Source organism: Vitis riparia, chromosome 11 (assembly GCF_004353265.1).
Source record: "Vitis riparia cultivar Riparia Gloire de Montpellier isolate 1030 chromosome 11, EGFV_Vit.rip_1.0, whole genome shotgun sequence".
Taxonomy (NCBI): Eukaryota; Viridiplantae; Streptophyta; class Magnoliopsida; order Vitales; family Vitaceae; genus Vitis; species Vitis riparia.
In genome coordinates, this window is record NC_048441.1 from 9,786,593 (window position 1) to 9,800,767 (window position 14,175).

At 40.1% G+C, this 14,175-nt stretch overlaps 1 protein-coding gene across 1 annotated transcript; it reads right to left on the reverse strand.

Moving 5' to 3' along the window:
• Positions 1-12,307: 12,307 nt before the first annotated feature.
• LOC117924739 lies at positions 12,308-13,027 on the reverse strand. Its single transcript, XM_034843458.1, has one exon. The coding sequence runs from the start codon at positions 13,025-13,027 to the stop codon at positions 12,308-12,310; it is 720 nt and encodes a 239-aa protein (XP_034699349.1).
• Positions 13,028-14,175: the final 1,148 nt, after the last annotated feature.

Consider the following 14,175-nt stretch of genomic DNA (forward strand, 5'->3'; position numbering starts at 1 on the left):
TTATCCAAGCAAGTCAAGCATATATCAAAACACCCAAGAATCGCATCATGTATGGATATAGTCATCAGTAACATATGTGTCTATAGAATTCTCAAAAATAGGTGTGAAAGAGCGTACCTGGATAGCAAGCTAAAACGCCTCTATGGGAAACAAGATTGCTTAATGATAGGCGCATAATAATCTCACATATCTCAAAAAGAAAGCACAATTAATCAAATATCGGACAAACACTATCGAAGAAGATATCATGAATGTCGGGCCCTCTCCAAAGCCCTAATCAATTTCGCATGAGTTGATTCTATGAATTCCATTGTTTAGAATCATGAAAGTTATTCATGCTTGTGAAAAATCAAGAAGATCAAGAAAATGGTTGAAAGTCAAAGAAAGTAGTGAAAGTGTATGCCGAGAGGAAAAATGGCAGCAAGGGATTATTAAAGATGGATTTTTTAATGCTGAGAATATTTAGTTGAAAAATGGTTCAAAAATTCAATTTAAAAACAATAAATTCCCAATCAAAGAAGCAAATAGATGAGGCGGTGGAACGTCGGCCGGACAGAATTTCGGATGTGAGATATCCGGAGAAGGTGGAATGTCGGTTGGATAGAATTCCGGATGTGAGATATCCGGAGAAGGTGGAATGTCGGCTGGATAGAATTCCGGATGTGAGATATCTGGAGAAGGTGGAATGTCGGCGAACAGAATTTTGGATGTGAGATATCCGGAGAAGGTGGAATGGCGGCGGGGGCAGAATTCTGGATGTGAGATATCCGAAGGGAGATGGAATGTTGGCGGACAGAATTCCGGATGTGAGATTACCGGAGGAGGTGGAATGGCGGCGGGACAGAATTCCGAATGTGAGATATCCGGAGGAGGTGGAATGGCGGCGGGACAGAATTCCTGATGTGAGATATCCAGAGGAAGTGGAATGGCGGCGGGACAGAATTCCGGATGTGAGATATCCGGAGGAGGTGGAATGTCGGCGGGACAGAATTCCGGATGTGAGATATCCGGAGCAGGTGGAACGTTGGGCCGGACAGAATTCCGGATGTGATATATCCGAAGAAGGTGGAACGTTGGCCGAACATAATTCTTCCCATTCCAAGAGTTCCAGAAATTGCTGCCTAACGGAGACAGGGTACCCCAAAAAAAAAAACTAGAAAAAGAAAAGAAAAAGAAGAAACGAATACAAAGAGAAAGAGCTCCAGAAAACAAAGTAGAGATAAGAAAAAAATAAAAAATAAAATAAAATAAAGAATAACTAAGCCAAGCCACATTCCATTGCTTTGTCAATGGGCTTGGAATGGTGAGAGAGGTACGAGCAGATTCTAGCAAACAAGTATAGCCATAGTTCTCATGTAATACACAGGAAATTAAAAAAATAGAACCTTTCACCCCTAAATCAAAATTAGAGAACTCCAAAGAGACAAATCAACAACATCTATAAAAGCAATCAAGTACCAATGTAGACAAACATATGACCTCCGTCATTCTACCCCCTAGCATCCAAACAAGACTCAAAATCCAACGAAAATTCATACATCAAAAGGATAATCGGAATCAAGAAGGGGTCTACAGTAAACATACCTGGAAACACTTCCTTTCAGTGAGAAAATCTCCACTGGTTTTTTGTATTCTCAGATTTTTCCCACTGGTCTTTTCTGTGTTTCCTTCCTCTTCCCTTAACAACCTCTCCCTCTGCTCTTGACAATCAAAAAATCCTCCCCCCATCTGCTCGCCTCCTCTCTTTTTCTCTTTTTTTTTTTTTTTTATGCAATGCATGCCTTCCTTTTAATGCCAAATCTCGGTATCGAATCCCCTTGCTATTCGTGCCTCCCATTAGAAAATCATAAAATCTCGCCTTTCTTTCCATATATCTGTCTGTCCATCGAGATTGCATCTCTCTAAAAATCCTTTTCTGTATGGAAGTTTCCATATATTCTTCTATGGGCATCAATCTCTTCTTTTTCCTAAAATTTTGGTGATCTTTCCTCCAAATAGATGGCAATCGTTTCCTCATGCAAGAAATAAAATAAAGATAAAAATAGAAAGAAAAATAAAGTAAAAATAAAATAAAGATTAAAATCAATAAATATCATGAAATTGAAAATCAAAAGAAATTTAAATCACGCACCTAAAAATAAAAAATAAAAAATAATTAAAACAAAAATAAAAATCAACCACATGCAAGCCATACGAGCCATGTAACCACCAAAAATACGAGTCATGCAACCGTGCAAACAATGCAGGAACATCTAAAGGTGACCTAGGGTGTGTCCTAGTGCGCTAGGGCGAACGAAGTGGACCAAGTGTGCTTACGTGGGTGTCTAATGAACTAGGTGTCTTAAAGTGATTGGGATATTGCCTCAGTGACCTAAACATGCCTAAGAACTATCCTAAACAGGAATGGAAAGCTTAAGTCTAAATCAAAACTGCCAAGGGTCACAATAAAGGGGTTAGGCGATCCCTTAACCAGAGTCTCTGAGGTGGCTCAAGAAAAGTGAGTAACGTGAGTAGCTATGGGCCACCGAGGAACTACTGTAAAGTATTGAACAAGTATCTAATAGGACATGTGCTAGGAGGACAAAATTGAGGGTCTACAAATATGCCCCTCTTCGGTATAGATCACAAGCGTAGAGAATGTGAGTAGAAATACGAGTAATGAGTGAAACGAAGTGAACTATACTGAAGAATTAAAGAAGGACCGGAGATTTTGTCTTAGCACATGACGAGAGTAGGATTAGAAAAACGGGACTGCAACGACAAAGATAGAACAACTCTATGTGGGGGTATGGCAGTGAAGAGAGAAAGGTATGTGACGAGTAGCACAAAGATGGAAAAAGATGAAAATGATGACTCAAAGTCATGGATGAGATGAATAACTCTAGGTCATGGACAAGATGAACGACTTTGGGTCAAAAATAGGACAAACGACTCTGGGTCGGAAATTGGATGAACGACTCTGGGTCGAAAATAGGATAAATGACTCTGGGTCATGAGCTCAGGGCTATAAATGCTAAGAATGACTCTGGGTCATAGATGAAGTGAATGACTCCGGGTCACGGGCTCAAGGCTCTAAATGGAAAGAATGACTCTGGGTCATAAATAAGATAAACGACTCTGGGTCATGAGCTCAGGGCTCTAAAGGGATAGCCGATCAGGATGCTTTCCGGCTCATGGTGCCGGGTCGAGGCCACTTGCAAGTGGCTAGAATGATGAAAACGAAACGTCTCAGGGATGTGAAGGACGCAAATGACTCTGGGTCGTGAGCTCAGGGCTTGGGATGTTATGAAGGACTCTGGGTCATGGTGCAATGAGTAACCTAGGGTTATGATGAATAGCTCTGGGCTATGGATGGAATGAATGACTCTGGGTCATGGTGCAATGAGTAACTCAGGGTTACAACGGATAACTCAGGGCTATGAGCTCTGGGCTCTATGATTGATCGGCTATAAGGAGAGTGCGATACGCAAACTCCAGGTCATACCACTCATGGGCAACCAAATGATGAAGGCTCAGCTCAGGGCTTAAGAGGAAAATGATAGCTCAAAACTATGAGGCTCAAGGCCTAAGAGGAAAAGGATAGCTCAAGGCTACGAGGTTCAGGGCCTAAGAGGAGAAGGATGGCTCAAGGCTACAAGGCTCAGGGCCTAGAAGGAATGGGTAGCTCAGGGCTATAAGACTCAGGGTCTAAAAGGAATAGATAAAGAAGACCAACTCGAAAGGGGACAGGAAGTAAATGGGCTCAAATTCGTATACTTAAAATGTCAAAGGTTGGACTATTGAACTCAAGAAGGGAAATATGCCCCAGTATCTAGGGTGCTCACACTGCTGAAACAACCAGTAAATCAATCATCCGCTGAAATCAATGGGTCAGAAACAAATGCATCACGAAAAACCTCTAAAAAGTCAAAACTAAAATGACTCTCTGTGTCTGAAAAGCTGCTCTGTTGACAAATCTCAAAAGGTAAATCTCAAAGTGCATATATCATGGCTCATCTAAAAGCAAATCTCAAAGTGCACAAAATACCGCTCGTTTGGGTAATCCAATCTGCAAGGTGACAATGATGAAAACAAATATATCCCATGAACATCTGGCTAAAGGATCCAACCATGCTCCTCTAGTGAAAGCCGATATGATCCATCTCTATCTCAAAAAATCCATGTAGGGAGGTCCTGATATAATCAATCGTTGAAAGCTCCAAACTAATCTCAATCTAAAACCAAGCTGGCCACTGCCTCGATCTCAAGGACCAAGCTGGCCACTGCCTCGATCTCAAGGATACTCAAAGAAAATGGGAAAATATGCCCCAGTATCGATATCAAAATCATGAGGTAAACCACCGACACTAATCATCCATCCTCATACCACTGCCCAAACGAATCTTGCAAAGAAGAGGGGAATATGCCCCGGTATGATATCTAATGTCGAATTCGTGAGATAAACAACCAACAACAATCATCCATCTATATACCGCTGCCCGAACATAATCTCATCATGAAGAGGGGAATATGCCCCAGTATGGATAACCGATGTACAATAGAGAATCAGTCAAAATCAATCAAACATCTCTATGACCATGGATAGGAATAGTCATATCATCCAACAACTAGAAAACCTCAGAGAAAAGGGAAAATATGCCCCAGTGTAGATATCTGACGCACAATCAAAAGGATGAATCCAACATCATCAATCAACTGTCTCCAACTCAACAATAATCCGCTAAGAAATCAGAATGAAGTATCAGCCAATACCTCAAGGAAGACTCTCTAAATCTGATCCCAAATGAATAACCAAAATGATGAGGAATATGATAATCTCGAGAGTAAAGGCACGTTTCTGATGAATCCTTAACTAAATCTGATGGGAATCTGGTGACCTCTAAATGGGGGAATATACCCTAGTGTACAAGATCTATACACTGCACTGAAAACTGCCTCCAACTAAAAAATGATCCACTAGTCTATCTCAAAAATACTCCGCAGATGGAATCTGGAATCATGAAAACTGTCAATGAGCTCAATAATGCTCCACTGGAACTGATATCATCTCAACATACTCCACTAGGGGCCTCTGATCGATGAAAATGCCCAGACTCAAAGAATGTGCTCCACTAGGGGCTCATCTCAACCGAATGAAAGGGGAATATGCCCCAGTATGGATATTTGATGTCGAAAAAAGGATGAATTCAATATCATCGATGAACTGTCTCCAAACTAAAAAATCCATCAAACATCAATATGTCAAGCAAGAGAGAGACCAAATGCTTCCAAAAGTATCTTCCATAAAAGAGAACATGATAACGACTATACTTCAACTAGTCTACAAAAGCTTATCCAAGTGAAGACTGTCAAAGATAACGCCTGATCTCATGGCCTCAGGGTGGTCTTAAGACACGGGACGTAAAGTAGGCTAGGGTGAAAGGGTGAAAGAAGTGAAGAGAAACTAGGCTCAAATACCCAATGATCAAACCCATACCCTCGTGTACCCGATGTAATGCATAGAAAAATCTCATGAGCCATGGACCTAAAGGTAACCAAAGGAAATGTCAATGGCAAGATGAGAGAAATGATGAGTGGTCAAACCATCAATGAAACATGTGAATGATGTGAAAAAGGTATCGAATAAAAAAAAAACGTGTATCAATATGTAGGGAATAAATAAAAGGTGGAATGAATATCTGGAAAGAGGTAATGGGATACAAAATAAGGCAGTGAGAAAGTAGAATAGATGATGATCAACCCATGTTAGTACAATAAAGGAAAGTCATGTCACCAATGATGGAATGATGAGTTAGACAATGATCTGAAGATCCTAGTAAAAAGATTACTCATCTTTCATATCTAATACATATCAACCATGATCCGATAAGCATAGGATACCATAGAACTCTCACATGAACCCTCAACACTTCAAATGTATAACGAGAGTGGCTCAAAGAGTGAAAACTTGTATAAAAATCTCACAAGAACCCACAACGACAAATATACCCAATAAATAAACCTCAAAAGGTGATATAAGTGCCCAATGGAGCAAGATACCATACACAAACATGTCATTGCGCTTTTTCTTTTCTTTTTCTTTTTTTTTTGTTTTTTTTTTATTGATTTTTTTTTTTTTTGGATGCGCATGCTCTGATCATCAATAAATCGAACTCCAATGGGAAAGATATAAGGAATGAACAAACTCTCTCAGACCACTGATGAATACATGAACCCCAACCCATGAGACAACCTCTCAAACTAAAATCTCCGAATCAATGCCAAATGAGGGGATGGATGGAGTGATATGACTGCCCTCTTTTGCACCAAGATGTGAAGAATCATCAACCCAAGAAATAGAAGAGATAAGATGAAGCAAATAATGATAAACGGAAGAAAGACAATGAAAATGTGATGATAGTAAAATAGAACAAACGGGGCGATAAGGGAATGGTAACAAGAATGAGAAGATAGGCCTATAAGTCTAAAGCTCATGAAACTTTCCTAGCAAAACATGCATATACATCAAAGGGCCCCAACCCGGGTGTAGAAATGGTAATCAAGGCTATGAGAAAGAAATAAGGCTATAACATACCACATGAGGCTCAATGGGCTAGCAATGGTTTAATATATTAATAAAGGTGTGTGGACCCCGCATTTCGGCTCATGCGTTTCCCACTCGAAGGCGAGCTCGATTTTTATTTCGAAAAATGATTTTATTGATTAAGAAAAATGACTTGGAGTCGCCACTTATTTTTGTTTTATTTTTAAAGGGTAAACAAAATAAGAAAGAAAAACCCTAAGTGTGACTCCTTATTTTGGAAAAGGTGGTCTGCGAAAAACCGGATCGGGTTCGGGGGTCAGGTTGCTTATCGGGAAGGTACGATAAAGACTGTAGCACCCCTCTAAGTCCCTAAAGTCGGGTCTCTACTAATAAAATGAAGCAATCGTGGCAATTAATGAGTAAATCAATGAATATCCTAAATGATCATGCACGCATAAGAATCGAGACATGCATAGACAACGATTAGAGGGAAAATGGGTACATACCTGGGCAACGAGCCACCGTGCGCTATCAATAGAGGGGTTAGTGCACAATATAGAGCACAAAACAGATCACATGCATCACTAAACAGGGATTGAAATTGTTCGAAGGAAAACTGGATTTTTGAAATTCATTTGAGAATCAGAATCTTAGAGATTATTTGAAAATTGGATTCTTAGGAATTAAATGTAAGAATGAGAACTTTTAGAAATTAAATTTGAAAGAGAATTGGGATTTTGAAGAATTATTTGAAAGTTCGGGTTTTTTAAGAATAATTAAGTTACGAAAATTGGGATTATGGGAGTTAAATTTTGAAAGGGATTAGAGTTGTAAGTTATTTGAGCATAGAAACTATGAAAGTTGATGTATAAAATTTGGAAATCTTAGAAATCATTCGAAGGCAGAATTTATAGAAATAGTGAATAAGATGATAATGATAACGATAATAATAAGTAGCGGGATAAATACGGGAATTGGAGCATGAGAAACTTAAAATTAAATTCAGAGGTGGGACAATTGGAATTTCAAATAGCTAAATTTAGAAATCGGAATTTTTAATGATTGAAATTTTTAAGAGAAATAAATGGGTAAGTATGGAGTAATGTTACTAATTAATCAAAACGATATTTGGACTGATGAATAGTGAATAGTGGGATTTTGAGAATTAAGTTTGAAAGTCGGACCTTTGAATAATTGAACTCTAATTATTGGAATTTTTAGAAGAAAGAAATAAGTAAATGTGAAATTTATGATAACAATAACAAAAATGATATTTGAATGAATAAGAGTGAATGGTGGAAATTTTGAGTCTAAAGGTTAAATTTGGAAATCCGGTTTTGAAGAGTTGAATTTTAATGATTGAAATAAATAAATAAACAAATATGGAATAATGATACTTATTAACAAAAAATAATGTTTAAACGAATAATAAAAAAAAAGAATAATGGAATTTTTCTAATTGAAAATTTAAAGTAGGGCGTTGGATTTTTAAAGGATTAGACTTTGAATAAATAGGTAGGTATGAGATTATAATACTAATTAACGAGAATAATATTTAGGCGAATGAAGATGAGTAGTAGAATTTTTGGGATTGAAGTTTTAATTCAGGAATTGGATTTTTGAGGAATTGGATCTTATATAAATAAATAGATGTGGAACAAGAATCCAAATTAACAAAAATAAAATCTAGACGAATAATGAAATTTCTGGGATTGAAAAGTGAATTAAGACATGGGGTTTTCGAAAAATTGGACTTTAAATAAATAGGTAAATAGGGGAGGGTAATTCTAATGAAAATAAGATTTAAGCGAATTGTGGGATTTTTAGAGTTGAAAAATTAAGTTAGGGAGTTAGATCTTTGAGGGATTAGACTTTAAATAAGTAAATGAATATAGGATATTAATTCAATTTAAAGAAAATAACATTTAGACAAATAGTAAAATTTTAGGATTGAAAATTAAATTATGACATTGGAACTTTTAAAGGATTGAATTTTGGATAAATAAACTAATATAAGATGACAATACTAATTAACGAAGATAGTCATTTAAAACGGGATGAAAAGAATAGCGGAATTTTTAGGGGTTTGAAAATTAGATTTGGAATTCAGATTTTTGAAGAATGGAAACTTTAATGATTGGAGTTTTTTTTTTTTTTTAAATGAGATGAATAAATATATATGGGATAAAAATAATTATTGACAAACATAATATCTAAACATATGAAATTGAATGGTTGAATATTTGAAATTGAAAATTAATTTAGGAAGATATTGGAGTTTCGGAAATTAGATTAAAATCTTGAATATTGAAAATTGACTTTGGAATTGGGGAGCTAAAAAAAAAACATTATGAAATAGAAACTCTTAAAAATTAGAAAAGGATTTTGGGAAACTAAACTTTGAAAATGAAGATTTTGACAATTAGATTTGAAAGTTAAAAAGGGTGAGGATTCATGATATTGAGAATGGGGAGGTTGCACAAATAAGCAAATATATATGCATGAGTGACACTCTCCACTGACTGCATGCATGAAAGTAAGTGGGGCAAACGGGCTTTGGAAATGGGCTGGAGGGGGGTGTCCATGCAAAACAGTCTCCATAAGAGAATTCGCCTTCCTCATCGCTTAGCTGCTACGTGTTGCATATAGAAGACGACGTCGGACCACCGCCGCTGCCAGTGCCGTCGCCACCAAGAGCAACGTCGCCGACATCTGGACAAAACCCGACCTCTTTCGCAGCTCCGAACCCCATTTTATCGAACCTTAGACCATGCTTCAGGCTGATATCATTCAGCCCAAGGAACCCATTTCAGCTGCTTTACAGCCACATCCATCTTTGAATCGGGAGCTTCATCAGCATGAACCCTCACCACACCTCTATACACATACCCGAATACTCCCTCTCCTATTGTCAGAGCTCTACTAAATCCTTTAGTCACCGATCTAAGCTCCGAGAAACTGAGCATCAGCAGATCATTGGCCCGCCTCTAAACCAAGAACTCGCGGAAGGGCATGGACTAGGAGAGATTCCTAGAATCAAAGTCGAACTCGAAGCGGTGGACATCAGCACTGCTGAGAGAACAAACCCAGGGGACCTGTGCTTGGGCTTCGATCCGACTTGATGATCATCGACAGCAGCAGCAGCAGCCACCATGCGAGCTTCTAGGACCCGCAGACGCTGCTCCTCCGCCTGCTGCTCGAGTGATCGGAACACGTTAGGCTTGTCCTCGGTGGTGAGCGTTCCATTGACACGAACCTTCTCAGAATTCCCAACGGAATCTAAGTTCTTGGACTGCTACTTCCGATTGCACCTGGCGTAGGTGACCTTTTGCCAACCATGGTTGCTATGAGCGTTCTGCTCGTGGCGGAGGCGTTTCGCCGCCGGCGTCGTTCGAGAACAACTTTGCTTGCTTTATTCTGTGCAAATTCTCTCTAGAAGATCTGGGTGAACAAACCTTAGCCTGGAAAGGTCAATATATTTGACATATCGGGAGCCATAAGGATCAATATATACACATGATTTTGCATGAACGAGTCTACAGCCATCATCAACCTGGAAGTTTCTGATACACACCTAGGGCTGCTCATCTCATGGAATTCATTTTTTTCCAAGAGCACTCCGGTCATGGATCACAAACTCCTTAATCAGCAATCCAAAGGATGGACAATGGACCAGAGGCAAGTCAACTAGCAGCTAATGAACAGATTGCATTCAAGGACACCCAAATACTGCTACTGATCCACACAAGGCAGAATCTGCAACTTCAACAAATTCATCAACTTAAACGGTCTAAGCAATCCCATCTGTTTTCCTTGTCCAGATATCTACCAGATACTCTGATGTTGAGCTCCTTCAGAAGCACCCCAAACCAGATTTCCTTCGACAATGCTTTACTCTTTTAGGTAGAGATGAGAAATCTGATACTCACCATGGCAGAGAGCACCAAGAACAGGGGAGGACAACAAGCAGAGCACGAAATAATGGGAAGCAAATGAACCCCCACAAAACCTCATTTCATGTATCAATCCAGGAGCTTAGATGAAGGTGAATGAAATCAAATAAATATCCCATGGAATTGAAAACAACAACAAAACAAGATTTCCCACATGATGCATAGTGAAACTAAAAGCAAAGTTGTGTCACTCTCGAATCATTCCAAAGAAAATGAAGAAGATAGCAGCCAAACATGAATCATAAAACTAAGCACTAAGTTAGGCAATTCACAGAAAATATCAAGAAAAGAAAAGAAAAAAAAAATTATATTCCAACGGAAAAGAACAAAGCATTCATGGCAGCCATACCTTTTTCTTCTCCTTCCAGCTGCCTACAACTCGCTTTCTTTTAGTCTTGCTACCTTGCTCCCTCACTCCAGCCAACGAATCCCCCCTCCGTCTGGCTTCCTTCTCTCCCGGTTATCTCTCTCAGCCTCGCCCTCGTTTTTCCTCTTTTCCTCCCTCCTTTCCTTCCTCTGTTGGTGTCTTCTTTAGTAAGCCATCCTCGGCTCCACTGCTCCCCTCGTCAGCAAGGATGGGGTCTTTGACCACTCGCACAGCCGGCGTCTCTGCCCCTCTATGCAGCTCGTCTCCTCTGTCGGGAAGGGGTCCCCCCACTTGCCTAGGGTGCTGCCAGCTGCTAGTGATAAGGAGGCACTCTTCCAATGTTATTTTTAAAAAAACCTAAAGTCCCCGGCTCTTGAAAGGGGGTCTACAAGGTGATAAGGTGTAAGGCTGACCGAAATGATGGCCACCCATCCTACGACCATAATTTCAAACATAATACTTCTTCAGCTGATCTACATTGGTAGGCTCTGAAAATTGGTTTCCATCTAAGTCAGTCAACCATGCAGCCCCTTCTGGAGTCAACTCTCGAATAACATAAGGCCCACTCCAACTGGGTCTGGACTTTCCTCTAGGGTCTCCAATCAAACCTCTGAGAATCCTCAAAACTAAATCCTCTTTTTGTAATGGTCTAGGCTTAACCCGTTTCCTGAAGGCACGAGTCATCTTCCTCTGATAGGCCTGAATATGATCAGTTGCTCTCAATCTCTTCTCATCTAAAAGGTTAAGCTGGTCAAACCGAGCCTGAGCCCACTCTGTCTCAGAAATCTGCTGCTCAAGGGCTACTCTCAGAGAACCCATCTTTGTCTCAACCGGCAAAACAGCCTCCATACCATATACTAAAGAGTAAGGTGTAGCTCCTATAGAGGTGCGAAAAGAGGTACGGTATGCCCACAATGAAAAAGGAAGTTTCTCTGAACAATCTCGAGAAGGTTCAACCATCTTCCTCAAAATCCTCTTAATATTCTTATTCGCAGCCTCTACTGCCCCGTTGGTCTGTGGCCTATATGCTAAAGATCTATGATGTCGGATGCCATACTTCTGCAACAAAGTATCTACCTCAGCTCGGAAGTGCACCACTCTATTTGAAATCAACTCATGGGGAACCCCATAACGGCAAATGATGCGTGACCTGATGAAACTGGCAACCCTAGCAGCTGTCAACCTCGCATATGATGCGGCTTCCACCCACTTGGTGAAATAATCTATGGCAACTAGGATGAACTCATGACCACTGGAAGATTTTGGTGAAACTTTCCCAATAATATCAATACCCCATACTAAAAATGGCCATGGCGAGGTCAAAGCGTGTAACTCTGATGGCGGTGCATGAATAAGATCACCATGAATCTGACACTCTGGGCATTTCTGAACAAACTGACAACAATCTGTCTCCATAGTCAACCAGAAGTAACCCGTCCTCATAATCTTACGGGCCAGCATGTGTCATCCCATATGTGGACCACAAACTCCTGCATGAACCTCTCTCATCACTCGATCTGCAGAGGTTCGATCTAAACATAATAGAAGCATACCATCAATTGATCGTCCGTATAAGGTATTTCCACAAATCACGAATCTAGTGGCCAAATTCCTCAGTGCTCTCCTATCCTTGGCAGTGGCTACCTCAGGGTACGTGTCAAATCTAAGAAACTGATAAATGTCATGATACCAAGGTAGATCATCCTGGATCTCTGTTTCTCCAATCAAACAACAGTAGGCGGATGCAGACCTCAACTCAATCAGCAATGGACGTATAGCTACATCAATCGAAATGTCCACAGAAGAAGCTAGGGTAGCTAAGGCGTCAGCAAACCGGTTCTGCACTCTAGGTAGATGAACATATCTCAAGTCATCAAATCTCGCAACCAGCAACTCCAAATAGGCGTGATATGGCATAAGCTTCACATCCTTAGTCTTCCAATCCCCCTGAATTTGTCTAAGTACCAGATTGGAGTCACCAAATACCTTCATCTGTCTAATGTCAAGCTCCAATGCAGTCTCTAAACCAAGGATACAAGCCTCATACTCAACTATGTTATTCGTGGCAGGATGTTGATCAGAAAATGTCAAACGAACGGACCTCGGAATATGATCACCTTGAGGGGATACCAACAGAACACCTATCCCATACCCTGACTGATTAGTTGCACCATCAAAGTACATGCACCATCCTGATAAGCTGGTCATAGCAACAAACTCCTTATCTGGAAAATCATCATCAACTGGTCTATCCTCAGATGTCGGTAGTGAGGCTAGGTGATCGGCGACAATACTTCCCTTAATAGACTTCTGAGAAACATACTGGATATCAAACTCTGTCAAAAGTACGAGCCATCTCATCAGTCTACTAGTCAATGTAGGTCTATAAAATAAGTATCTCAATGGGTCTAGGCGGGATATCAAATGCACTGAGTACTCTGTCATGTAATGCCTCAATCTCCTGGTAGCCCAAACTAGTGCTAAGCATAGGCGCTCAATCATAACATATTTCATTTTTTACTCCAGCATCCTCTTACTCAAGTAGTAAATAGCTCGTTCCTTCCTTGAGTCATCAATCTAAGCTAACATACATCCCAAGGTCATGTCTGAAACTGACAAATATAGAAGAAGTGGGCGTCCTGGCGTAGGAGGCACTAAAACAGGAGGAGAAAGCAAATACCCCTTGATCTTCTCAAATGCAAGTTGACAATCATCATTCCAAACTGTTGGTTAGTTCTTCCTTAAAAGACGAAAGATGGGCTCACATATGTCTGTCAATCTGGCTATGAAACGATTAATGTACTGTAATCTGCCCAGAAAACCTCTAATCTCTTTCTCAGTCTTTGGTGCAGGCATGTCAAGTATGGCTCTGATTTTATCTGGGTCGACCTCTATGCCTCGCTCACTGACCATATGTCCCAATAACTTCCCAGAAGTTACTCCAAAGGTGCACTTCTTGGGATTCAACCTCAATCTAAACTCCCGGATCCTCTCAAAGAATCTCTCTAGAGCCTCTAGGTGATCTGTTCTGCCTTGGGATTTCACAATCATATCATCCACATAAACTTCAACGTCCCTATGCATCATGTCATGAAACAAAGTAGTAGCGGCCCTCTGATAAGTGGCTCTTGCGTTCTTCAACCCGAATGGCATAACCTTGTAACAGTAGGTTCCCCACTCAGTAATAAAGGTTGTCTTCTCCATGTCCTCTAGAGCCATCAAAATCTTATTATACCCTGAAAACCTATCCATGAAAGACAACATCGAATGGCCTGCAGTGCTATCAACTAACAAATCAATATGTGGGAGAGGGAAGTCGTCTTTAGGGCTGG

Bases quoted from the DNA above. Each gene is read 5' to 3' on its own strand.
- LOC117924739 (XM_034843458.1), bottom strand. From the start codon at position 13,027: ATGTACTTTGATGGTGCAACTAATCAGTCAGGGTATGGGATAGGTGTT.